The sequence below is a fragment of the Suricata suricatta genome, chromosome 3 (assembly GCF_006229205.1).
Source record: "Suricata suricatta isolate VVHF042 chromosome 3, meerkat_22Aug2017_6uvM2_HiC, whole genome shotgun sequence".
Taxonomy (NCBI): Eukaryota; Metazoa; Chordata; class Mammalia; order Carnivora; family Herpestidae; genus Suricata; species Suricata suricatta.
The window spans coordinates 8,592,838-8,619,947 of record NC_043702.1 but is presented as its reverse complement, the minus strand read 5'-3'; the positions used below and the strand labels follow the sequence as shown (position 1 = coordinate 8,619,947).

Sequence of the window (27,110 nt, the reverse complement as noted above, 5' to 3'; positions counted from 1 at the left end):
AAACATGGAAAAAGCCTAAATGTCCATCACCTGATGAGTGGATCAAGAAGATGTGGTATATATATACAATGGAGTATTACATGGCAATGAGAAAGAATGAAATATGGCCATTTGTAGGAAAGTGGATGGACCTCGAGGGTGTCATGCTAAGTGAAATAAGTCAGGCAGAGAAGGACAGAAACCATATGTTTGCACTCATAGGTCTGACAGGAATACAGGAGAAACCTAATGGAGGACCAGGGGGAGGGGAAGAGGGAAAGAGAGCTGGGGAGGGAGAGGGATGCAAAACTTGAGAGACTATTGAATACTGAAAACGAACTGAGGGTTGAAGGGAAAGGGGAAGGGGAGGGAAGAGGTGGTGGTGATGGAGGAGGGCACTGGTGGGGAAGAGCACTGGGTGTTGTATGGAAACCAATTTGATAATAAACTATTTTTAAAAAAGAAGTTAATATCAAGGACTTTTACATATGCATTCTCATTTTATTGTCACACTATTCTTGTGAAATCACTAGTTTTATCCCCATTTCACAAACAAGATTCATAATGCATATGATTTTCCAGGGTTCCACAGCTAACCTTGGACATTGGCAGGAGTAAGCACTGAGAGCCAGAAAGTCAAGTATATTAATCTTATTTTTAAAGACACATTCTGAGGGGATCTTTGATAATCAACCCTCTTAGAAATATTCTAGTTTTTAAATTATAGCGTGTAATAGTTGTTTATTTTAGACAGAGAGTACATTTGGTTTGGTTTTGTTTCTTTAAACCTTTGAAAGTCTTGATTGATTGCAAGTGGGGGAGGGGCAGAAAGAGAGGGAGACACAAAATCTGAAGCAGGCTCCAGGCTCTGAGCTGTCAGCACAGAGTCCAACTCAGGGCTGGAACCCACAAGAAGACAGTTCATGACTTGAGCCAAAGTCAGACGCTCAACCGACTGAGCCACCCAGGCGCTGCTCTCAAGATCTTTACTCACACCTGCAAAGACCCTTTTGCCATGTAAGGTCATGTATTCACAGCTTCTGGAGATTAGGATACAGGGCATCTTTGGCAGGACCATTATGCTGCCTACCATAGTGATATGTGTCATAATCTAAACTGCAAAATAAAAAACATTGCTGAATTCTCCCTTGCCCCAGATTTACATTTATTTTTTATTTTTTTAAGTAGCCTCTATATCCAACAGGGGGATGGAACTCATTACCCCAAGATCGAGAGTCGGTGTTCCACCAACTGAGCCAACTTGGGACTCCTAGATTTCCATCTTTAGAAGACAAAATTCACAAATTTACTCTTTAAAAAGTCATTCGTGGATGCGCCTGGGTAATTCACTTGGTTGAGCATCCAACTCTTGATTTCAGCTCAGGTCATGATCCCAGGGTCCAGCCGCTCATCTAGCTCCATGTTGAGCTTGGAGTTTGCTTAAGATTTTCTCTCTTCCTCTCCCCTGCCCGTTCCTCATTCAGGAGCCCCTGATTTCCTCTCTTTGGTTATCAGTTTCCTCAATTGTTGATAATGGAAATAATAAAAGCATTTTTTTTGCACATAGGATCCTTATGAGGAGTAATTGAATGAAGTGCTTAGAATTTGCCTAACACATACCAGATACCTATTACAGTTTTTAAAATTTGGAAAGTGAAAATTCCTTCTCTCTTCCTCCAAGCTCTGTTCCCCAGAGATAACTATTGTAAATAACTTCTTTTGCATTTGAATACTTTCTGCTTGGGATTGTGTGTGTGTTTGTTAACAGAAATAGAGTCATTCATTGTTTAATTTGTTTTTGCTCTTACTATATTGTGAACATTTTTCCATTAGCATACGTAAAGAAGTACCTTGCTCTTTTCCAAGACTGTATAGTATTTCACTGTAGAAATATACAATCTTCAATTGATGGGCATTTTCAAAAGCCTTTGGGCACATTCTGAGACATATTTATTTTTGCACACTTATGTGAGAATTCCTGGAATTACTAGAACCAAAGAAAAGTACATTGTAATTTTGATAGAGTATTTTGAGTATTTTTTAAAAAAAAATTTAATGTTTATTTTTGAGAGAGAAAGAGACAGATGGTGAATGGAGGAGGGGCAGAGAGAGAGAGGGAGACACAGAATTGGAAGCAGGTTCCAGGCTCCAAGCTGACAGCAGAGAGCCTGATGCAGGGCTCGAGCCCACGAACCCTGAGATCATGACCTGAGCTGAAGTTGGACGCTTAACCAACTGAGCCACCCAGGCGCCCCAGAGTTTTTTGGTTTTTTTTTTTTTTTTAATTATTGAATCTTGAGTTCAAGGCTAACTTGACCAAGGATGGTACTTCTGTTAGCTGGCTTGAGTCGTTCTGTCATGGCATACAGCACAGATGCCATCAATAATTTATTTGACCTTTATAATTATGCTAGTTCAGAAAGCATTTTAAATTGCGTGATTTGCATTATTTCAACTTTATTCACAAAATGAGACTTCATTAATATTTTGATGTCACCATATTTTAATTTTGAGTAATTCAAAGCCTGAGTAATTCAAATGCCAATTACTTCACTGTTCTCACAGAAAAAACCCTGTTCTCCAAAAAACTGCTGCATTAATTATATTTCATCCAGCAGGATATGGATTTCTTGCACCTTTGCTGTCGCTAATTAGATATTACTATTCTTTTTCATCTTTAGCAGTCAGATGGTGAAAATAGTGTCATATTTAATTAGCATTTTCCTGATAACTAGCGAGTTGAGCATCCTGTCATATTTAATTACCATTTATATCCTTTCTGTAATTTGCCTATCTGTAGTCTTTGTCCACTTGTCTAGGAAGTTAGAATTTTTTTTTTTTGCCCGAGACCTTAAAAAATCTTAAAAAACATCTATGGATTTTTCCCCCCTTAATTACATAAATAGGAAAAACCAGAAAATTAGCCATTGGAAATATTTTTAAAAATTGAGTTTAAGGCAAAAATCTGTCCATATAAACTCTGCTTAAAGTGCTGATTCACGGGTTGGGTTGAAATCCAAACTAAAAATAAGTTGTTTTCAAACCTATGTCCCTTTTAAAGTTGGTCGCTTTGATCTTCGAATGAGTTAGAAGTAGTGGTTAAGTATTTAGGCCAATCCACAAAAATCCCTGTGATAAAACCAAATGGCTTCAACAACCATATCTTCCGAACCAGGTGACAGAGGTTTCTGTTTCTGCGGTTGCTGGTGAAAACGTGGGTGAGATAGTGTAAATGCCAAAGAATGGAAATTCTCTTGGACATTTAGATGATTTATGAGGAAAACAGGACAGCACACTTGAAATGGGGACTCTAATGGGAAACTGATAATTCTAACAAAATACTAATAATCCTGAAATATCGGCCTGAGCTCTTGCTTCCAGGAATATTGGCATGCTGGGAATAAGAGAGTGGGAAACGATTGTCCTAACCTGATTCCCAGACCTGGGCCAGCCCCACACCGTGGATCCATGATCCATCTGCTCTGGGTTCCTTCTTCATTTAGCCTGTGTCTCAGACTTGGACTTGGGATTTTCTGAGGCCTACCCATCACCTCTTAGTCCACCCGCCTCCTTCTCTATGGCCTCTTCAGTCTGTTGCTCCTTGTCTTCAGCCTGGATTTCCAGTTTCTGCTCACCTGGGGTAGGGGGTCTGTGGGTGGAGATGGGGTAGGAGAGTGTTAGAGGCAAAGGCACTTTGAGGAAGTGTGGGAGCCTGGCTCTAGGCTATAGAGAGGGAAGGCAGATCTAAGTAAGACTGCTTGTATTTTGTTACTTTTTTATTAACTAATTTTTTTGAGATTACATACATATAGTAAAGCAAAAATTAAATCAGTTTAAAAAGATATTTAGAATAGGGGCTTCTGGGTGACTCAGTTGGTTGAGTGTCCAACTCTTGATTTCAGTTCAGGTCATGGACCTCACTGTTCATGCGTTCGAGCCCCGTGTTGCCTTCCACTCTGACTGTGCAAAACCTACTTGGGATTTCTCTCTCTCTCTCTCTCTCTCTCTCTCTCTCTCATCCAATAACATAAATAAACTTGGAAAAAAAGGATTTTAGAATAAAAAGTGAGTCTCCCTCTGACCTTATGTTCCCAGTTCCTGTGACAACCATCATTAACAGTTTCTTGACTATCCTTCCAGACATGGTCTATGCATATATACAAAACATGTTAACACAGAAAGAAGAATCTTATACATTGTGTTCTATACCTTGCCCTTTGAAAGCTTTAAAATTCAGAAGTATCTTAAACCTACAAAATGGAAGATAATATTATACCCAACACCACTAAAAAAAAAGTTAGTATTTGTCACATTTACTTCATTTTATCCAAATTATCAAATATATTGATGTATCTCGCTCATAACCTCCTCTTCTTCCAATGGCTGTAGTGTCTGTAGTGCTGTTCTGTTTTTATCCCTTGATAATAATAATTTGTGCTTTCTCCCTTTTTCTGGTGGCCCCCTTTTAGGGGTTTGTTTTATTATTGTTTTCAATGACCTTTTAGCTCTGTCAATTTTCTCTGTATTTATTTATTATTGATTTCTCTTCTTACCTTCTGAGAAGTGCTCATTAACTTTTTTGCTTATTTCTTCTTTTTGGTTGTTTATCTCTTTTTGTATTGATTGTAGGAATTTTATTATATGTATATTTTGAACATACCAAGTCTTCAGTTTGGTTAAATGTGCTACAGAGATTTCATCAAGGTTTTGGTTTATCTTATCACCTTGTTTATGTGTTTTTATCCATAATAGAAGTTTGCAGTTTTAATGTAGTTCAAATCGGTCAATCTTATTTTAGAAATGTTTTTGAAGAGTCTTTATTTATTTAAAAAAAGTTTATTTATTTTGAGAGAGAGTGAGAGAGCAGGGGAGGGGCAGAGAGATACCCAGAGAGAGAATTCCAAGCAGGTTCCACATGTCAGTGCAGAGCCCTACTCAGGGCTTGGTCTGACCAATCATGAGATCATGACCTGAGCTGAAATTAAGAGTCAGATGCTTAACTGACAGGGCCACCCAGGCCCCCTTGTCAATCTTTTAAAATATGGCTTATACTTTGGTGTTTTGTTTAAGATATCTTTCTCTTCTCTGATTTCATGAGGCTACACTCCTTTTTTTAACTGAAATATCTTACAACTTGTTTCTCATATTTTCATCTTATCTCAAGTTTATTTTTGGCTATGATGAAATGAAAAGTTGTAACTTTTTATCTGTACTTATAGGACAGGATCCTTAGTTTGTTTCACACCAATGCTACACTGCTTTAGTTATAATCTTTATAGTATGTTTCTTACCTGTTAAAATGAATTCATCTTCCTCCTCCTCCTTTTCTTTACAAAGAAAGAACTGTTCACCTGTTCTTGACTTTCTACTCTATATATGAGTTTTAAGACCAGCTGGCAAAGCTCTGCAAGGATCCCTGTTGAGATTTGAATTGGAATTGGATTGAATTTCTAGATTTTTGTGGAGAGAATTGTCATCCTTTGGTCTTCTCAAAATGAACATGGTATATCTCTCCATTGATTTAAGTCTTCTTTTATGTGTTTCAGTAGAGTTTTAATGTTTTCTTCATATAGGTCTTATTTGACTTTTAAACATCGTTTGCTCAAATTTTTTCAAGGTAGTTGATGATTTTTTTGTAGCTAAGAATAGAATCACACAGGGGCACCTGGGTGCCTCAATCAGTTAAGCTTATGACTCTTGTTTTTGGCTCAGGTCATGATCTTGCAGTTTTGTGGGTTTGGGCCCTGCATCTGGCTCTGCTCTGGTTGGCGGTGGCACAAAATCCGCTTGGGATTCTCTCTCTTTCTCTGCACCCCCTCTCCCTACTCATGCTGTCTCTGCCTGTCTCTCTCAAAATGAACAAATAAACTTAAAAAAAGAGAATAAAATCACTTTCATTCTAAGTTTTAGGTTTTAAGAATTAAAATTTGAAACGATTAAAATTCTGTTTTAAGATTATGTAAAACTTGGATGTGTTTCCAAAGTCAAAACTGTAAAACAGTGTACATTCAGGGGCTTGGTTTCATCCCTATCTGCTACGCCTTTTCCTTCCCTTGCACTTGGCTAACTACTTGTATTTGTTACAGACCCTTTCAGCGATTCTTTGTGCCAATATAAACAAATTCATATACATATGTGTTTGTATCCCCTTAATGATTATACAAATGGCAGCATGCTACTCCTACTGTCTCCACCAGTTTATCCAGATCACTTCATGCCTTTAGAGATCTTCCTCCCCCCTCCCCTTCCTCCTCTTCTCTCCTTCCTCTTCTTCTTTCTCTCCTTCCGGGTCCTCCTCCTCCTTTTCTTTCATAGCTGTGTAGTATTTCTTTGTGTTAATGCACCAGAATCCTGGTGATGAAATTTTAGGTTCTTTTGAATCTTGTGATAATACAAGGAGTGCCACAATGAATAACCTTGTGCTTGGGTTATTTCATAGTTAGTCAACATGTTTGTGAGATTGCTGAGTCAAAAGACAAATTATTAAGTCATCGCCTTGAATTAATTGTTGCTGGTATACAGAGAAGTGATGCTGACCATTTTTCAGTAGAATTTCTTTTTTTTTTTTAATGTTTATTTATTTTGAGAGAGAGCGGACACAGAAGGGGAGAGAAAGAGAGAGGGGGAGGGAGAATTCATGTAAGAGAGGGGCAGAGAGAGAGGGAGAAAGAGAACCCCAAGCAGGCTCCGTGCTGTCAGCACAGAGCACATTGTGAAGCTTGCTCTCATGAACTGTGAGATCATGACCTGAGCTGAAATAAAGAATTGGATGCTTAGCTGACTGAGCCGCCCAATTTCCAGGAGTTTTTATTCATAAATAAGGGTTAGAATTAATGAAACAATTTTTCTATATTTCTGAGAGGATAATTTTTCTTCCTATTTTTTTATATGGTGAATTATGTTAAATAGTCTTCCAAAGTTATTCCAACCTTGGATTATCCTGGGATTAACTATACTGGTCACAATTTATCTATTTATTTCATATGTTTGTACATTGAATTTCCTAACATTTTATTTAGAATTTTTGCCACATGTGCTCCTAAGTGATTTTCTAGATGCAAATTTTCTTCTTGCCTACCATCATTGCTAGTTTAAGCAGCCTCATAATGTGGGTTGAGGGTTTCCTTCTATTTCTATTCTTTGGGACAAATTACCTAAGATATGGGTTGTCTGTTCTCTAAGAGTTTATTAAGGTCTTGCCTGTAAAGCAGTGTAGATCTGAAGCTTTGCTTGACAGTTTTCCTGTTTAATCCAATCAGTGGATTTAATATATATATTGGTTATAGTCTCTCCGGTTTTCTTTTTCTTCTTGAGTCAGAACTGATGAATTATATATTTCTGAGGGATTACCCAGTAGGTCTTATTTTAAGTTAGTTAGTTTAACAATATTTCTAAGTCGCTGTTGTAGCCAATTCTTCATGGCTCTTGGGCTTTACCTCTTGGGCTCATGGTTCCATCCTCTGAGTCATCATCCTTGTCCACAAAAGGTTACCCATATTTGCAGGTTTTGTTTCCTCAGCCTGCTTCCTGCTGGTAGAAATTTGAGAGTCCAAAGTCTTTTTCCTTTTGCACTGTCTCTGACCCTTTCAGTTCAAACTGGCAGGAAGTGTTTCTACGGGTAAATTCTCTTAAACTTCATGTGTTGTCCATTGCTGTTACTGTGGTTTACTCCATTAAACAAAACCACACCTACATACTTTTTTTTTTTTAAAGAAAATCCTTTCTTTAACTTGGTTTTTGCTCTTGCCTCCTGAATGACAATACCCTTCAGCTTTTTGGAAGCTCTAAAATTTGACTGAATGGTTCTTAACAAAGCATTTTCCAGCCACGCCCTCAGCTTTATCTTCAGACCATAGTTTCCTGAGATTGTTCCAGATTTGATTTTTGCCTTGGAGCCATTCCTTAATTTGGGCATTGTTGGCCATCTGAAGAGGCAGGGAATATTCTAGACCAGCAAATCCTGGCAGCTTTATAAGAAATCTTCTTTAGCCTCTCTCTTTGTTCTCACATTTTACTTTAAGCAGCAAGAAGAAATCAGATAGTATGTTCAACACCTGGCTTGGAAACCTACACAGCTGAATCACATCCCCTTAAGTCTATCTCCTACCTTGCATATTTCAGTAGGCAATAATGTAACCCAACTTTCTGCCACTACATGAAAAGGATATCCTGTCCTCCAGTTTTTAATAATATTTTCTTCACTTTCCTTTAAACTCTTGCCTTTAAAGCTTCCTCAGAGTCCATCAAGTCTCTACGAATAGTTATTAATTAATTAATTAATTAATTGTACTATTTATTGAAAGCTCTTCATCCTTGCACTTAACACCCTCCTCAAACTCACTCAGGTTTTCTGTACACTTTCCAATTTCAAAGCTACTCCCACATCTTGGGTTTCCATTATGACACCACAACACTTGGAGGCACCCAACTTTTTTTTTTTACTTTATTTTTTTTGGAGACATTCAAATTTTTATTGTCTATTGTTGTGTAACAAATTACCCCAAAACTTAATTGGTCATATTTATTAACTCATACGGTTTCTGTGGGTCAGGAATTTGAGAGCAGCTTAGCTCTGTTGTTCGATTCAGGGTCTTGGATGGTGTTGCGCAGAGCCTCCGTCATCTGAAGGCTCGACTGGGGCTTGAGGCTCTAATTCCACGATGACTCACATACTTGGCTGACAAATAAGTGGTGGTTGTCGCTGCGAAGTTTCCATTTCCTTCCCCACGGAGCTCTCCAGAGCACTGCGGAGCATTGTTAGCAGTTGGCTTCTCCCAAGAGGCGGCAGCAAGGCAGAATTCCTCCTGTCTTTTTTGACCAAGATGTGGAATGTCATTCATGCACTATCCTATTGTTTACACGGCCCGCCTCCAATTCGGTGTGGGAGGGAGACACAGAGAAATGAACCTCGGGGAGGAGCTTCTGTGGCGCCATCTTGGAGGCTGATTGCCTCCCACATAGTCCAACATGAAGGCAGTGATTTTACTTTTCAAAATGGATTTTGTTTTAACTTTTTATTTTCTTAGTTCAGAAGAAATAAATGTTGGTTACATAAAAAAATGCAACCAGGCAAACATATTTTTCTAAATGCCCCAATATCCATACACTCTGAATCTGTCACATTACACCCCTAAGTGTATATATCCTTTAAAAATTTTACATTTTAAGGACTTTACTGGTAGAGAATTCCTAAGGTACATCTGAGTCTGCATTGAACATGTTTTCCTGGCATTGGAAATAGAAAAACACCTCCAGTTATATTAAGGGATGGTTTATTATACTAAGGGCTTTTCTTCTCCCTCCACAAAGTAAGCACTGCTTTTTCTTCTTATTCTGCTGGTGGGCCAGGAGTTCTCCAAAATACCTATTCTTTAGAGTTGACAAGGTTGTTTTTTCCTCAGGAAAGCCCTTGGCCTTTAGAAATGCTTTGAATTGGAAGCACTTGGAATTCAGAAGCAACTAAAACCCTTAATGCCCTAGAATGCTAGACTGACCAGTTTGGGAGAGGAATTTATATGCTTGGCTCTTCCAGTTGCGCAGTTAGAGTTTTACATAAATATGGCCCACACCGTCCATACATTCTGAAGTCAGAGACCCATCATCCAGTTGAATCAGTTCTGCCCAGTGTTCCTGAGAGCTCCATCCTGCTTGCTCCAGAAGGAATGTTCCAGACTAAGGAAGGAAGGTGGTCCCCAAATCTTGGGTATTTAGTTTCCTGTAGAGAGCTCTCTTTCTTCTAAGAACAGTTCTCTAGGAAGGCTAGCTGTAGTGGTGCTTTCAGAGTCAGAATGGAAAAAATGAGCCTCAAGAAACCAAAAAGGTCCCCAGTTTTGGGATCACTGGAATCCACATGCTTAATCCATCATAACTGCTTTCCTCTCTTGTGTAATGAGGCGGCATGCTTTCCTTCCTTCTTTTTTTCCTTCCTACCTAGATTTTTAAAAATTACACGGTAATACAGGTTTATTGTAAAAATATTAGAAAACACAGATCAACAAAAGGAAGAAAATGAAAGTCACCATCCAGATTAAACCATGTTAAAACTTGAATATGGGGGCGCCTGGGTGGCTCAGTCGCTTAAGCGTCCAACTTCAGCTCAGGTCATGATCTCACAGTTCTTGGGTTCGAGCCCTGCATCAGGCTCTGTGCTGACAGCTCAGAGCCTGGAGCCTGCTTCGAATTCTGTGTCTCCCTCTTTCTCTGACCCTCCCCTGCTCGTGCTTTGTTTCTCTCTGTCTCAATAATAAATAAACATAATTTTTTAAAAATTAAGAAAAACTTGAATATGTATCCTTCCAAACATGTTTTCCTATTTATTAGGTTTTTCAGGGTTAAAAAAAAGAAACAAGCTATTACTTTCTTGCACTGAACATGCTTAGGTAGACCATTATATTGGTTGCTTCTTTGTGAACTGTCTTCTAATTTGGAAATAACTGAAAAAGTACCCAAAATATTGGGCAAAAGTTAACACAATTTTCGTGAAATATCCACTGATTTTCTTCTTTCTATTCCGCCCCCCCCCCCATTATGTAAAGATGGGGATGAAAGAAGGTAAAGAGGAAAGAAGAAAGTTTGGTGGAGAAACAACATATAACAATAAGAAGAAAAATCCACTCAAATTAAGAGCTAGTAACATGTTCCGGGCCAGTCTGGGGAATGGGAGGGTGCAGAAAACCCAGGTGAACCAGCATCTTTGCCCAGGCGGGGATGAGGGCGAGGACGGCACTGAGACTCGTTAAGCTGGTTGTCTGGACCGGAAGCTGGTGCTGCTGTGATCAAGGGGACGCAGCTCATCACTGCGTTCAACAGTGAGTGTCCCTCACAGGTTCTGGTCTCAGGGCAGGTACAGCGCTTGAAACAAATGTGTGTCACGGGTCCCAAACGCAGCTCGGTGACAGTAGGAATGACTTGGTCTAATCCAACATTCCCCCCTGAGGGGAAGAATGCCCTAAAGCACATCTTACCAATACGGGTCATGGTTTTTACCTGACTGCCCATGATAACCTTGTTGGTTTGTTGGTTTCTTTGAATTACAGTTCAAATTGCCTTAATATTTGGTGCAAGAATATTAGACTATGTCTTCAGTTTATGTGAAGGTAAATTTGACTTCCTTGAACGGCTCCCAGACAATTTGCTCCTGAGTATCATTTCTTATCTGGATCTTGAAGATATTGCCAAGCTTTCCCAAACATCACACAGATTTGCAAAGGTAACAGATAATTATTTTGTGTCTATAAAGGTTTTTCCTTGTGCTTCCTCAAAATTTTAATTTTTTTCTTTCTTTCCTCTTTATCCTTCTTTTCTTTCCTTCCTTTCTTTTTTTCTTTTTAAACAGCAGTGATTTATTGTTTGCATTATTTTAGCAAGCATTTGTTGAATACTTAATCACAAGCACTGTTTTAGGCACAGAAGCAGCAGAGATGAAAAGATATTATTCCTGCCCTCAAGAAATTTACAGTCTAATAAGAAACAACCAAACAAATACAAATTATTACAATATAATGTGAGCAGTTCGACAAGGGATGTGTGTATGAGGTACGGAGACAGTGCAAAGTGGTTTCCTCCGCCCGGCGTCACAGAAGGTGTTAGTTTATCTGGGTTTTCACCAGGAAAAAAGGAGTTCACCAGGTGGTTGAAGACTAGAGGCATTTCAGGTCAAGGAGCATTCCAAGTTCAGGCAGAGGCATGGCCACGTGAAAGAATAAGGCAAGAAGTGCATCTCCATTTCTTCCTCTAGCAGTCCTTTGCAGAATTATCTATTCACACACAACGTGGATGGTATTGGAGAATTCTTCATCATAATGCCCTGTCCTGCTCTATGCCCTGAGATGACCAAACGGACTCTCTCTCACTACTCTGAATCCTCAGCAGAATGACGAGAGATTGGAAGACACCCTTGGTGCAAGGTCAGAGCCTTGATGCAAACATTATTGGTCCCTCTCCCTGGATCCTGGAAGGTACCTTGGTTTCTGCCCCTTTAGCTATTCCTAAACACACAAACCGTTCTTCCGTTAAATCCTTCTCTGGCTTAAAGTAAACAGAGTTGGAGTTTGTTTGTCATGGAAGAAACCTGACTTGGTATGTAGTTACAATATACCGAGGCAATGTCTGTTTATAAAAGAGCATGCAACCTTTCCCAAGATGATTGAAATCATAATCTTTTTTTTTGAGACAGTATTCACCCATTTTTATTTTGTTTTATTTTATTGTATTTTTTATTTTATTAACTAGGCTCTGCATCCAATGTGGGGCTTGAACCCAGGGCCCCGAGATCAAGAGAGAGTCGCATGCTCTACCAAGCGAGCCAGCCAGGCACCCCTACATCATAATCTTACTATCTAGAAAGTCAACATTTTTTCCCCACAATCATGCCATAATATCTCTTGATTTATATATATTAGTTTTAAATAGTGTATTTGTTATTATTTGATGTATCCCCCTTTGAGAATAAAAGCATATATTTTTACTTGGTTTCCCCCCTAAAAATGGAGAGCCAGAAGCAAGTACTACGAGTAATGCCTGTATATATTTTTTTTGCCGTTAAAGACATGTATTACAGTGAAGATTGGCTGCTAAGAAGCTGATTATTCATACTTTCGATGAAGAAGAATTTAAAATACATAAACTACACTAGTGGGGATCAATGGAAAGCTTCTGCTAGGGCCTGTGATTGTTCCTGAAACGAAATGGAAGAATTTGACAAAATGGCAGCAACTGCAGTGTCTCGGGGAATTTATTCCCTGTGCTGAGCAACTGTCTTCCCTCCAGGCTTTGCTCGCTTCCCCTCTGGATTACTCTCCCTCTCGTGTCCTGCTATTATTCAGCGCAGTCTTGGAAATACCTCCGTAATTCACCTGCTGCTCTAAAGTAAGCTTTTCTAGGTTGCCGATTTCAGCTCTCAGTGTCCTTGCGGAGCAGGATTATTAGAAGACAGAGCCGGGTCCACGGCTGCTGCTAGTTTTCTTTCCAAGCAATATTAACCGCTCATTTTTGTCTTCAATCTACATTTTATCTGTATACCATTTACTTACTTTTCAACTACATTTAGAAATGCTTTTTATTGACCAGTTTTATCCTATCATTTACTACCTTATTAATGAAAAGAAAAAAGCTACCATTTCAGATTCCTGCGGACAAATTTATTAGCAAATGATGTGTGACTGCGTCCAAGCCTTTCCTCTGATCTCGGGAGGGAGGTGTTCCTCTCCAGGGCGAGGCCAGCGCCACCTGCCCCCTGGTGCCAAGGTCCAACATGAGGAGTTTTAGTCTGCCGCTCACCTCCTTTCTCTTCTGTGCTGTCGTTGCTATTTTTAAAAACCGTTTTTGTTTATAAATAATTTTAGATCTGTAAAGGTTGCAAAGATAATACAGAGTTTGCATATTCCCTTCACCAGTTTTCCCTAATGCTAACATCTTACATGACCGGGGCCAATTATCAAAACTAAGCAATTAGTATTGATATAATACTATTATAGTATAGCCATAGACTTCATTTGCATTTCGTTGTCTTTCCACTAACATCCATTTGCTGTTCCAGGATCCAGTCTGAGATACTATGTTGCATTTAGTTCCTATTTTTAAATCTTTCGTTCAATGGTTTTTTCCTCTTGGTGCATTAATTTTCTCAAATCAGGCTTCATCCTTTCTGATGAGGCCTTCACCAAAAACTCTTGACTCTATTGGTAGCCAATCTCTTTCCTCTACTCCTTGGGAAAACAAAACAGAACAAAACGGTTTACAGAGCAGTTCCCTCTCAGCAAACTAGCGTCATCAATGGAAGTGAGGTTGCAGAATCCACAATGAGATGAGAACAGTAAGTAAATGAGGTCTGGAGAGTTGGTTATCATGCTAAATTTATTCCACTGATATGATCGTCCTTTATTAGAGGTTAAGCCTTCCTATCTTGGGGAGAGTTAAAATGCCCCTTCTTTTATTAACTAGTGGCCTTACTTTTTAAAACATTTTTTTTAATGTTTATTTGTTTTTGAGAATGAGAGTGCAAGTGGGGGAGGGGCAGAGAGAACTAGGGAGACACGGAATCCGAAGCAGGCTGCAGGCTCTGAGCTGTCAGCCCAGAGCCCGATGCAGGGCTTGAACCCACAAACTGTGAGATCATGACCTGAGCTGAAGCTGCTGCTTAACCGACTGAGCCACCCAGGCGCCCCAACTAGTGGCCTTAAAACGTGATCATTTTAACAAATTATCCTTAGTGGAAAAATAAAAAAGTTATCTACCTTATTTTGGTTCTTAATTTGTGTTTTGTTTGATTTCTAAACATTTCGCTGGTCACACAACAGCCTAACTATCCCAAATGCCGCTGGTGCCGTCAGCCTGCCTCATCTCCCGTTCCCTCCTCTATCCACGCCTCCTAAATATCCCTAAATATCCCCGGCCTCGTTCCCAGCAACCCTTCCTCGTCACATCTAAAGGACTGTTTCAGGCCATCTTCTTCCTGACCCATCTTTGCTTCCAGGATTCTCTGCTGGGTTTTCTTGTGGCCATCCCTTCACTGGCCTCTCTTGCACGCAGGGCCATGAAATGCACTCTAGTCATGTCTCTGTCTTGCTTAGTGACCCTTAGTGACTTCCTGTCATTTCCTGAATGAGATCCGCAGTCCTAGCTCTTGCATCAGACAAGGGTCCCTGGCCCCACCTCCTGCCTACGGCCCGGCCGGGTAAATGATTTGCAGCTCTCTTGCATGCTGCTTTCTTTTCCAGACAAGTCTTCCTTCTGACCCCCACTCTTAACCCCCATCTGCTCTTGCTTCTGCCTGCATGTGGACCCAACCACACAGCCTCTGTGGGTAAGCACCTGAAAGTCTGGTTATAGGATGATTCTGTTTTTCGGGGTAAACCCACCAAGAGGCATCCTCTGGGGGCTTGGCTAATATGAGGACACCCGATGCCATGGTATACTGGAAGGTCAGCCTGAGGGCCAGCCCTAGGATTGCTGTGAGCTCCTTCAAGGTCATGCTGCCCTAAGGGACCTGCCTGGGGGCCTGCTGGCTTGCCCCAGATGGCACCAGGCCTTGACAGGATCCCTTTTCTGCAGACTGCAACATATTAGATCCAAAGAACCTCCCCCTCAGCTAGATGAGAGACTGAAGCCCAGACAGGGCAGGGACAATGGTGACCAGTATATGAATATATTCATCTTGGTCATGACTCAGGGACAACTACAGGCTCCCTATGACCATGATTCTCACGTCTGCCAAGTAGGCCAGGCACCTAGGAAGCAGGTGAAAATAGAGGCGCTAGGCCCGCACCTGGGGGGTACGTAGGTCTGAAATGGACTCAGTATCTGTGCTCTCGATGTGTCCGCTTGTATTTACAACAACCGGATTCTGAATTCAGTCCAAGAATGTAACCAGATGATATTAAAGTGGTACAGACAGGGGCGCCCCAGTGGCTCAGGTGGTTGAGCCTCCAACATCAGCTCAGGTTATGATCTCAGTTTGTGAGTTTGAGCCCACAGGGGGGCTTGCTGCTGTCAGCACAGAGCCCATTTCAGATCCTCTGTCCGCTTCTCTTTCTACCCTTCCCCACCTCGACCTTCCCCCCCAAAAGAGAAATAGAACATTAAAAAATAATAAAATATACAGGTAAAACGTCTCAAGAGATTCTAAAAGGCTGGAAGTTTGGGTGGGGGTTTTGGGGGTGTTTTCCTATCTTCTCTGTGTACAGGTGTTGTGGGGTGTTTAAATCAGAAGAGGACAGAGACCTGCGTTCTGTTCTTCGATCCACCATTTCCCACTATGAGCCTTGGGCAGCACCTTTATCATTTGAGAGCCTTAATTTCCCCCTTTGTAAAAGGGGAGGTCTTAACCAGATAAGCCCTGGGATCCCTTTCCATTTTTAGATAGCATCGTATGTTAAGTTCATACACCACCGCCAGGGGGAGCTAAATCCACGATTAGCCGGGTCCTGGATCAAAGCCTCTGGAACCGCAGTCAGGGTGCAGACCTTGTGTTCTTCATCCTGGCATCTACCAAGCTAAGAGCCCAGGGTTTGGGAGTCTTAGATGAGGGTATTTTGTAGACCAATATGTAATAGAAAACAAATTATAAATATTTCCAGTGTAAAATATGAGTCATAAATGGAGTTACACTGGTGGAAATTTCAGCTCTCTTTTGAGAATTCTTTTCTTCCCTCCAAACCTCATAGTTTCCTTCCATAGTCTTCATTATATGAGACACACTGATATCCTGAAATGTATCGCGCTGGGAATGGGGTAGTCATCTGTCCTCGTGTTAGAGTTCAAATCCTTTAAAGGAGCATCAGAGGATTCGTTTTATTTTTTAATATTAAGACATTTTCTAAGAGTTCCCTTTGTTGTTTGTATTTAGAATATGTTGTCTGAGTAGGGAAATCAGACCTCGAAGGACTACTGAAGATGGGATAACAAATGACAAACAACAAAATGTTTGGGGGACTGTCAGTATCATTTGGGAATGTGTAATCGTTTTTGCTTCAATATTGCTGGAAGGATCTTAAGTGACTATGGCTCATTATACTATTCATTTCTATTTGCAATTCATTCTTTCTCCTTATTGGAGTACTTTTAGAGTACTATAAGAGTATAGGGGAGCATAAAAGTAAAAACTCCTGGCTCAAAACCAGGTGTGATGGTGTCCTGATGTGGAGGTAACGCTGACATGTTCTCCCCTCCCCAGAAGGAAGTTAAGAAGCATTAGCACGAAGCAGGACAGAGCCAGGGGTGGTGCTAGCGGGATGCCTGGCTGTCTGGGGCTGGGGGCAGGGTGGGGAGCGCGTGGCTGCGTATGCGCCCTGTGGACTGAAAGCGCTCTGGTGGCCGCTGGTAGGCGGGCAGAAATCAGGTGCACACATGATTCCCCTTCGGGCGGTTGTGGGGAGGGCCCCAGTCCTGGCTTTCAGGGTGGTTTGCAGCTCGCGCACGCGGGGCAGGTACAGATGGTGGTGGTGACAGGCAGAGCAGCGGTGCGTCCAGGGCAGGGGCGGACCCAGAGCCTACCTTGTGTGTGTGTGTGTGTGTGTGTGTGTGTGTGTGTGTGTATGTGTGTGTGTGTGTTGCACGGTAATTGCTCAGGCCTTCCCCCAGAGACAAGGGAGGCAGCTGGGCTTCCCCACCCACCATGTTCTCTGCAATGTTTGCTGCTTCAGTATGGTGCTAATCATTCCATCTCCAAGCCCACAGATTAGGGGCTGAGGGCTATTGCTCTCCTGACCTCCTGCTCGCCAGGGCTGGTGGCTCAGGGGACCAGCTGGGATGACAGTGCTATCCCCTCTGAGAGTACGTGTACTCTCAGAGTACGTTCTCTTTCAGTTTGGTCTGGATGATCTGGAGGAATAGAATATTCTAGAACTTGCTCTGAAAGGATGGTCAGAATAGCAACTGATACAAGTTTTTGTTTAAATTCCAATTTAAGTTTGGCCTTGGTAGTTTCATTCCAACATTAGCACAGGACATATTGTAATGATTTAATTGTGAACCTGTTTTCTGTAGTCTTCTCTCAGTGCTCCCCACGCCTGGCGAATAGAGATTCTGAATCAATGTCTGCATAGATGGATGGAGGGTAGTAGATACTTGGTTCTACAGATCCTTACATTTATCAAGTGACTAATTGGAAGAGAAAGAACATTTTTCTCTGGTCTTAACTTCTGTGAACAGGAATTAATTAATCACATTATTGTCCATAAATATGTGGTTCCTTGATATCTCTGTATTCATGGTTGACTCCTCATTTTTCCATTCTGTGAACCGATGATCTTTCTTAGTCTTCCCCAGACTCTCTCTCTTTTATTTTTTAGAAGTGAAACCTTTTACTTATTTTTTAAATTTTATTATTTTTTAATAGTTTATTGTCAAATTGGTTTCCATACAACACCCCGTGCTCTTCCCCACCAGTGCCCTCCTCCATCACCACCACCTCTTCCCCCCCTTCCCCTTTCCCTTCAACCCTCAGTTCATTTTCAGTATTCAATAGTCTCTCAAGTTTTGCATCTTTCTCTCTCCCCAACTCTCTTTCCCTCTTCCCCTCCCCCTGGTCCTCCATTAGGTTTCTCCTGTTCTCCTGTTAGACCTATGAGTGCAAACATATGGTATCTGTCCTTCTCTGCCTGACGTATTTCGTTTAGCATGACACCCTCGAGGTCCATCCACTTTCCTACAAATGGCCATATGTCATTCTTTCTCATTGCCATGTAGTACTCCATTGTGTATATATACCACATCTTCTTGACCCACTCATCAGGTGATGGACATTTAGGCTCTTTCCATGTTTTGCCTATTGTTGACAGTGCTGCTATGAACATTGTTCCCCAGACTCTCAACCATGACAATTGAACTGTCCACCCAGTGGTAGCTAAATGCTTACAGGGCCTCTTTGTAGTGTTTTTTTTTTTAAACATTTATTTTTTGAGAGAGAGAGAGAGAGAGAGAGCTCAAGTGTGGGAGGGGCAGAGAGAGGGAGAGAATCCCAAGCAAGCTCTGCACCATCAGTGCACTGTCAGTGCAGAGCCTGACACAGGGCTCTAACTCATGAACCATGAGATTATGGCCTGATCCAGAGTCAGACACTTAACTGAGCCACCCAGATGTCCCTCTTAGTGTCTTCTGAGAAATGAGTGAGGTAGAAATCCATTCTGTCTCCCTTTCCTGCTTGTTAATTATATATATTTCATGTGCTTTACATATATTATTCCTTTAAAACATTTTTAATGTTTATTTATTTTTGAGAGAGAAAGAGAAAGAGAGAGAAAGAGAGAAGGGGAGGTGCAGAGAGAGAGAGAGAGGGAGACACAGAATCTGAAGACAGGCTCCAGGCTCTGTGCTGACAGCTCAGCACTTGGGGCTTGAACTCACAAACCGTGAGATCATGCCCTTAGGTCAAGTCAGATACTTAATTGACTGAGCCACCCGGGTGCCACATACATGTTATTCCTAATCTGCACTAAAAGTTTAGTATCATTTCTACATAATCATAACTACCATTTACTGAGTGTGTACTATGTGCTAAGCACTGAATATGTAATCCAGTGTAATCTTCAAGCAGCCCTGCGAGATGATGAGCAGAGACTATCTTGTCCTGACTTTATAGAGAAGGAAACAAAGGTGCAGATAAAGCCCACAGCTGCTGAGCAGTGGAGCCAGGTACTGTGCCTGGAAAGTCTTACTCCAAAGCTGTTGTGCTTAAATCATTTCATTCTGCTTCTTAGATGACCAAACACAAGGCTGGAGGTGGAGACAGGCTCAGAGCAATGAAGTTTAGTTAATTATTCAGTGGCAGGGCCAGGATTCAAATCAACTACATTCGCTAGTTGTCTGCATCAGGACCTGAAGAACACAAAGAAGAAGAGTCTCTCTTTCATAACATTAGAGCGAAATACGGGAGTGTGTTTTTCCCCTCTGTAGGCAGCAACTAGAGTGAGCAGGTACCGTAATGACTGACCATCGTTTTGAAAGTGTTTTCTTCCTCTGGCCTCACGGAAGCATCCCTGGGCAGCAAGGCGTAAATAGGATTCCTCCCCATCTTAAGATATGTGTCTGATTTTTCGGTCCAATCTATTTCAAAGTCTTCATTATCCTTTATGCTGTGTTATCTCTATGATTACGGTCACTCAGCTTTCTTTTCGATGTAGCTTTATATATTTGTCTGTGAGCCCTTCCCCAATGTTCATGTTCACAGTCATGGGATTTAAACTAACGGAAGGGAAAATGTCAGAAGCGAGCTTGAGCCCACATCAGTTTATCATTTAACTGATGGGATTACATGAAGCGATTCTGTTTTGGGTGAGTTTCTCTATAAAAAGAGACCCATCATTATCTCGTGAAGGACTCAAAGCTCATAGTCATCCTTAAATTACAATTTGATAACCTTTATCAAATATACTAAAAAACTCAAAAGTTTTGCACAGTAACGATGTTAGCATAGACTAAGTTATAACACGCAACCCCCAAACCCCAGTGACCTAACACAATAAAAGCTGTTTTCACATCCATAATTGTTTCCTTTTTTTTAATTCTTTTTTTATGTCTTTATTTATATTGAGAGACACAGAGTGAACTGGGGAGGGGCAGAGAGAGAGGGAGACACAGAATCTGAAGCAGGCTCCAAGCTCTGAGCTGTCAGCACAGAGCCCGATGCGGGGCTTGAACCCACGGACTGTGAGATCATGACCTGAGCCGAAGTCAGAGACTTAACCAGCTGAGCCACCCAGGCGTCCCATCCACAATTCTTACCCATTGTGGGTCTAGGGGGTGCTCTGTGCAAAGTCCCTCAAGCACTCAGGCTTAGGGATAACCCCGCCGTCTTGCACTGCGCCAACTGAAACGTGAGGTCTCCTTAGACAATATGGAAGAGAAGACGTTCATGCGCTATGTTGTTGTTTTGTTTTTTTAAAAGATTTTACTTTTAAGTAATCTCTACACCCAACATGGGGCTCAAACTCATGACCCTGAGATCAAGAGTTGCATGCTCCACTGACTGAGCCAGGCAGGCGCCCCTCACATGCCGTTTTGAAATTTTGCAACCCGCTAACTGCCAGGGACAGGGAAATATGGGAGCACAGATGCAGTGTTGGCTGAGCACCAGCAGCTTTGCAACAAAGCAGCTATCCAGAATAGAGCAGTGCACACACGCAAATTTCCACATCCCAAGGCCGGATGATGAGAGTGTGGTGTCTTGAACACAGCTCCCTGCTTTAACATCTTCAATACGAGATGCAAGAGGCCTGCATCCTTTTGCTTATCATCTTTTCTGTGGTTCTTCGGACCATATTCTTTGAGCATGTGCCTGGCATCAAGAACCGAGTCACAGGGCATCTGGGTGGCTCAGTCCATTGAGCGTCCGTCTTTGGCTCAGGTCATGATCTTGTGGTTCGTGGGTTCAAACCCCGAGTCAGGCTCTGTGCTGACAGCCAGCTCAGAACCTGGAGCCTGCCTTCAGATTCTGTGTCTCCTTCTATCTCTGACCCTCCTTGCTCACGCTGTCTCTCTCTCTCTGTCTCTCAAAAATAAATAAAACATTTTTAAAAAAAAAAAGAGAGAACCAAGTCAGGACCAAAGACTACCTTATACTTATAAAATACCTTTTGTCTAAAAAACTGAATTTCTTACTCTATTTTACCCTTCAAGTGGTCTATTTTACACCCTCTTCTGTCTCCTAAAGTCTCCTTCTTTCTCACTCTTGGCTGATGTGGCTTCTTATTTCACGGAGAAATTAGAAGCTGTCACCAGGGATCCATTGTCCTTCCCCAGCTCTACCCATCTGCTCTGTGAGCTTCCTGTTACAGTCCGAAGTGCTTCCTCTTATTACCTCCACTCACACTTCCACTTGTGCATTTCAGCTCCTCCATTCTGTTACTTTGCTCATGCAGCTCTCCCTTTTTTGTCCCCTGTCACTAGTCTTACCCTCTCTACTGGATTACTTCCATCAGCACATAAATTAGAAAATGCCTTGACCTGATTGCCTATTCTGCTCTCCAAGCAAAATTCCCTCAAAAGAGCGTCTGAACTTGCTTTATCCACTCCCTGTCCTATTCGTTCTTGAACTCACTCGCCGGGCGTTCATCCCCACTGTGCCATTGAAACGGCTCATGTTGAGATTGCCATTGTGCTTGATCTTGCAAAAATACCAGTCAGTTTTAAATTCCGATCTTTTTGACAGCATTTGACATGCTGGATTGCTGTCTGGGTTTTCTTCCTTATTCTCAGTCTCCCCTGTGGAAAACTTTTCTATTTTTTGACTGTTTAATGTTGGAATGTCCTAGAACTCTTCCCTGGGCATTTTCTTTATCTACAGTCACACCTACATGATAGCGTCTAACCCCAGGGCTTTAAATAGTATTTACAAGGGCATCTGGGTGGCTCAGTTGGTTGAGCGGCCGACTTTGGCTCAGGTCATGATCTCATAGTTTGTGGGTTCGAGCCCTGCATTGGGCTCTGCACTGGCAGCTCAGAGCCTGGAGCTGCTTCCAATTCTGTGTGTCCGTCTCTCTCTGCCCCTCCTCGGCTCATGATCTGTCTCTCAAAAATAAATAAATTAAAAAAATTTTTTAAATAGTATTTACATATTGATAATTTTCTTTATTTTTAAATATTTTATTTATTTTGAGAGAGAGAGAGAGAACACATACACAAGCACAAGCAGGAGAGGGGCAGACAGAGAGGGAAAGAGAGAATCCCAAACAGGCTCCATGCTTTTAGTGCAGAGCCCATTGCAGGGCTTAAACCCACAAACTGCAAGGTCATGACCTGAGCTGAACTCAAGAGTGGTACGCTTAACCAACTGAGCCACCCAGGTGCCCTACATGTTGATAATTTTCAAATATATGTTTCCAGTCGAGGTCACCCCCTTGAATTTATGTCGAATTGCATGCTCCACCCTTCCACCTAGATGTCATATAGACATCTCAGATTTAACGTATCAAAACAGACCTCTTGATGCCCCTGCACACACACCTATTTAGCAATTCTACTTCTCCCAAAGTGTTATTTTCTCAGTCATTGGCAACACCATTCACCCAGCTGCTCAAGCAAAGAGCTCATCATTAGTTCTTCTCTTTCCTCTTACTTCTCACCTAACTCATTAGCAAGTCTTATGAGCTCTACCTTCAAAATATATGCACATTCAGCCATTTTTTACCTCCTCCTTTGCCATCACCCCATTACATCCCCTCCTCATGTCTTCCTGGATTTTCCAGTGAGAACACCACAACAGACTTGCTTTCCCCTGGAGGGGAAGACAATATACCTTCTTCATTTTGCCTCAGGATTATGTTAGTTCTCTAGCTGTGGGTCTTACTTATATCACAGAGTTATTGATCCTATCACTTTCCTATGTGCTGGTCAACCCTGATGACATCATGCTGATGAGCAGGAAGCAGCAGATACCTTCGATGCCTTGGTAAGGTGTGTGTATGTCAAGGAGTTGGTGACAACCTGCACAAAAATTGAGAGGCCCGCCATCTCAGGAGATGACCTGAGACCCAGTGGCTTGGATCCACTTCCTATTTATGGTAGGCAGCCACAGCTCTCTGTGGATCATCTTAGTTTTTAAGGTACATACACAATTTGAGTTTGCTTCTTCACGTAGCCTTAAAGCTGCCGGTGGCAAGAGGGGCCCAGCTGCTGGTCCAGACTGTGGTGTAGGCAGCGGTACTACTGGCTTCTCGTGATCCAGCAGATTCCGTGATGCTCAGAGTGTCTCCAGCCTACATGGCAGTGGCCCGTTGGGATCCTTGCTGAGACCCGTGTCGCGCCTCCGTAGGAAAATTACAGCTTGTATCCCAGGGTTTTAGAATATAGACAAGAATTCATTTGTAGAAAACTGTTCTGCTTTTGAAAAATAGCTCTTGGGGTAAAGGCTACTGTTTTGGGTAGAGGGTCAGTCTTGAAAAGAACAAGATTCAGAAATTCGTGATGATTCCTAGGAAAGAGGTATTTGGATGGATTTCTCCAAATGAGCCAAAAGGTATAGATATTTGTGTCCCATGTGACTGCTCATTAAAAAGCACCTAATGCAGAGGAGGTTTTCAGTTATTAGATGGGGAAGATGCTCTGCTCTGTGGCCAGCTTGTATCCCTGGCCACCCTACTGTTTGCTGGGTTCATAACCAAAATGCCCGGTGGCAAGGATGGGGCCTGTGTGGGCTCAGAAGGAGCCTCTCCTCTTGTCAAGAGGAATCTGGAGACTAATACTGAGCCCGCAACGAAGTGTTGCGCTCTAGGGCGTCCAGCCAGGAACTCGGTGGCAGGTGAGTAACACCGGATTCTTCATCACGGAGGAAGCAGCAATTGTCCTCCCGGGATCCTGGTCCCAGATCTAGACAGGGATCTGTCCTTGCTGCTGTGGTTCTTCCGCAGCATTGCCCGTAAATGACATGCCTTACTTCCCATTGTCGTAACCCTCACAAGATTGCTTCAGACTCTTGCATGGTAAAAAAATAATTTCTTAAAGAAATCGACATACATTCTTATATAAATAAGGTAATGAACACAACATTTCTTGCTCTTAGCATATGCTTCTCAGTGATAGATCTTTCAGGGGTCTGCAGGCTTCTCACCTTTCTGCCTCCTTGGGGGAGGCATCTTTGTGGGGGTGCCCGCAGAGGGGGCACGTCTGAGAGGGTCTTGAGCAGGAAGCAGGAGGCCAGGCCAGTGCGCTTGGCACCGCTGGTTCAGAGCAACTCTGGGCGCCTTGCCGACGGTCCACCGAGCCTAGCCCTTTCCGCCTCTGGGTTTTCACGTATAATGCCCACTGAATGGAAGTGATGAAAATGGAACTGAGGGTGTGGATTAGCTTCCCGGAGCACAGAACGGGCTCAGAAAGGATGGAGCTGGGGAGTGTCTGTCGCCGAGGCCCATGAGGAGCCCCGCTTAGAGCTGGAGTTCCTGCTGTGCAGTGCCAGGTATCCATGCACCTTTATTTATTTATTTATTTATTTATTTATTTATTACTGAGAGAGAGAGAGAGAGAGACAGCATGAGCAGGGGAGGGTCAGAGAGAGAGGGAGACACCGAATCTGAAGCAGGCTCCAGGCTCTGAGCTGTCAGCACAGAGCCTGATGTGGGGCTCGAACCCATGAACTGTGAGATCAGGACCTGAGCGGAAGTCGGATGCTTAGCCAACTGAGCCACCCAGATGCCCCTCCAAGCACCTTTAAATGCTCCTATTGTGTATACCAAAAAGCCATGGTGTACCCCAAAGTTGGTGATACTAAATAAATATAACGAAGCTTTACCTTCAGGAAGGATATGGAGCATGTTATGGAAGGGGTCAGGCAATCTGCATGATAAGTGTTTAGTAGCAAGAGACTGATTGAGGGTAAAAGTGCCATAAATAATGGTGCCAACTGAAAATGTCATATGAGGGGCACCTGGGTGGTTCAGTTGATTGGGTGTCTGACTTCAGCTCAGGTCATGATCTCGCAGTCCATGGGTTCAAGCCGTGTCAGGTTTTGTGCTGACAGCTCAGAGCCTGGAGCCTGCTTCTGATTCTATGTGTATGTGTCTCTCTGTGCCCCTCTCCTGTTTGCCCTCTGTCTTTCTGTCTCTTAAAAATAAATAAACATTAAAAAATTTTAAAAAAGAAAGAAAATGTCATACTAGGAAGTGCTGGCTAAATGCAAGCTGAAGTGTGGCAGCGTTGGGCATGGAGGGAGGACAAAATGGCCTCGTGCAGATCTTGGCCCGGAGGGCTATCTGTCCTTTAGCCTCATGGCTTCCAGTTAAAGCCCAGCTGCAGAAGACCATCTCAGAGAAGTATCTCGCCAGAGAACGGCTCACTGTGCCGTGTGCTGGATGGGCCCAGCGCGTACACAGAATTGTGTAGTTCTGCTGCGTGGTGTGATGTCACAATGTGCAAAGGACTCAGAGCAAAATGTGCGAAGGACTCGGATGGGACCCTGGCATGGGCAATGGGTGCTGGTTGGCTGTCTGAGCGCTCCTTGTTCATTATGAGGCCCTTTGCAAACGAGCAGCCTGCAGTAAACTCAGCTGTCAGCTGTACAAGCCCAGTGAGGAGATGGCTGAAGTGAGGGTTTAAAATGGAGGCAAGTCAGGGTGCCTGGGTGGCTCAGTTAGCTAAGCGTCCGACGTCAGCTCAGGTCACAGTCTCATGGCTCCTGAGTTTGAGCCCTGCCTTCTGTGCTGATAGCTCAGAGCCTGGAGCCTGCTTTGGATTCTGTCTCCCTCCCTCTCTGCCCCTCCCTGCTAACATACACTCTCTCTCAAAAATAAATAAACAAAAAATAAACATTAAAAAAAAATTTTAATGGAGGCAAGCTTAGCAGGAGTTAGCAGTGGTCCCACCCTCAACGCTGCTGCAGCGCTGGGTGGAAGGTGGGTTATCAGCCTCTGTTGCATGGTTAATTGGAAATTAACAATATAATGTTGTATACGTAAATTAACTATATAACTTGGTATGTGTACTATTTATCACTATCGTGTATTTTTCATCTTAAATGAGAGCAAGGCTTGGTTTCCTCCATGAATCAAATATTGCTTTGTCCTTTTAAGCATTTGTGCACTTGCCCTCCCTCCAAGAGGAAAGAAAGGAGGCAAGAACTGGTACGTCTTCATGCTCGTGTAACGTTTCCTGCAGTGTCTTCACAGGCAGCAGGAATCGGATAGTGATTTTGTGAGTAAATGACTTTTCCCCACCTGGTGTCCGAGGTAACCCGCCTCTGCCTTGCCCCCCGTAGCTGTGCATGTCTGACGAGCTGTGGGAGCAGATAGTGCGGTCTTGCTGCGACACCATCACCCCTGACATGAGGGCCGTGGCCGAGGACATGGGCTGGAGACAGATGTTCTTCACTAACAAGCTGCAGCTCCAGCGGCAGATCCGCAAGAGGAAGCAGAGAAAAGGAAGCCAGAGAAAGGGTCACCCTTAGGGACACATTTTCCCACCTGCAGGAGGGCCGAGAGATGGCTGCCTTGTTCTTCTGTGTCCCAATCTCTTCCGTTTCCTTCAATTGAGAACTAAGATTTTTATTGTTTTGAACTCACTGATTCAAGGACCCACCGGAAAAGCATACGGTGTTTGCACACGGATGCACCAAAACCCGACGAGGCAGTGCCTTGCTTGAACCACAGTCCCCTGCAGGGAGGGTCAGGTTCGTGGCCCCTGCAAGGGGCTGCAATGACAGGAAGCCCCTGACACCAGTAAGAAAAGAGGCTTCTGCGGTTCAGAAACAAACAATAAATGATTATTAGTAGGTTTTTACTACATATCTGATTTTTTCCCCCAGGCATTTGAAAGGAGTGCTGAGCTTTTGCATTTTTTCCCCCAATGGAGGTGGCTTCGTGCCCCACCCCCCCAAAGGGTTGAGGAGGGGCAAAGGCCACAGGAGGCAGTGGGCAGTCTGGTGAGCACCGCTGCCTTCCAGCTTTCTTTCCCTACATTTGAATGCAGGGCCCCATCCTGTGGGCCCCCGGATGGCAGGCTCCATGGCATGGAGTGTGGAGACAGCCTCTGATCTGGCCGAGTGGCACGGCCAGAGCCCAGCATTCTGCCCGCGGGCCCCTTTCCGGAGCCCGCCTTTCCAGGACTTCACATGGCCAAATAAAGCTACAACTTTTCTCAGATGGACGCTGCTTCCCCAAAGCAATGTGGACAGCTACCACTTTTATACTGGGGATTTCTAAGATTTT

General features: G+C 42.8%; 1 protein-coding gene across 1 annotated transcript in view; it reads left to right on the top strand.

Annotated features, from left to right (window-relative positions):
- Positions 1-26,682, top strand: part of FBXO36 (F-box protein 36) — an 85,137-nt gene extending 58,455 nt beyond the window's left edge. The window contains exons 3-4 of the mRNA XM_029933655.1: positions 11,016-11,188; positions 26,162-26,682. Coding sequence (XP_029789515.1) covers positions 11,016-11,188; positions 26,162-26,350 — 362 coding nt within the window. The 3' untranslated portion in view covers positions 26,351-26,682. The remainder of the gene's footprint in view (positions 1-11,015; positions 11,189-26,161) is intronic.
- The last annotated feature ends 428 nt before the right edge of the window (positions 26,683-27,110 follow it).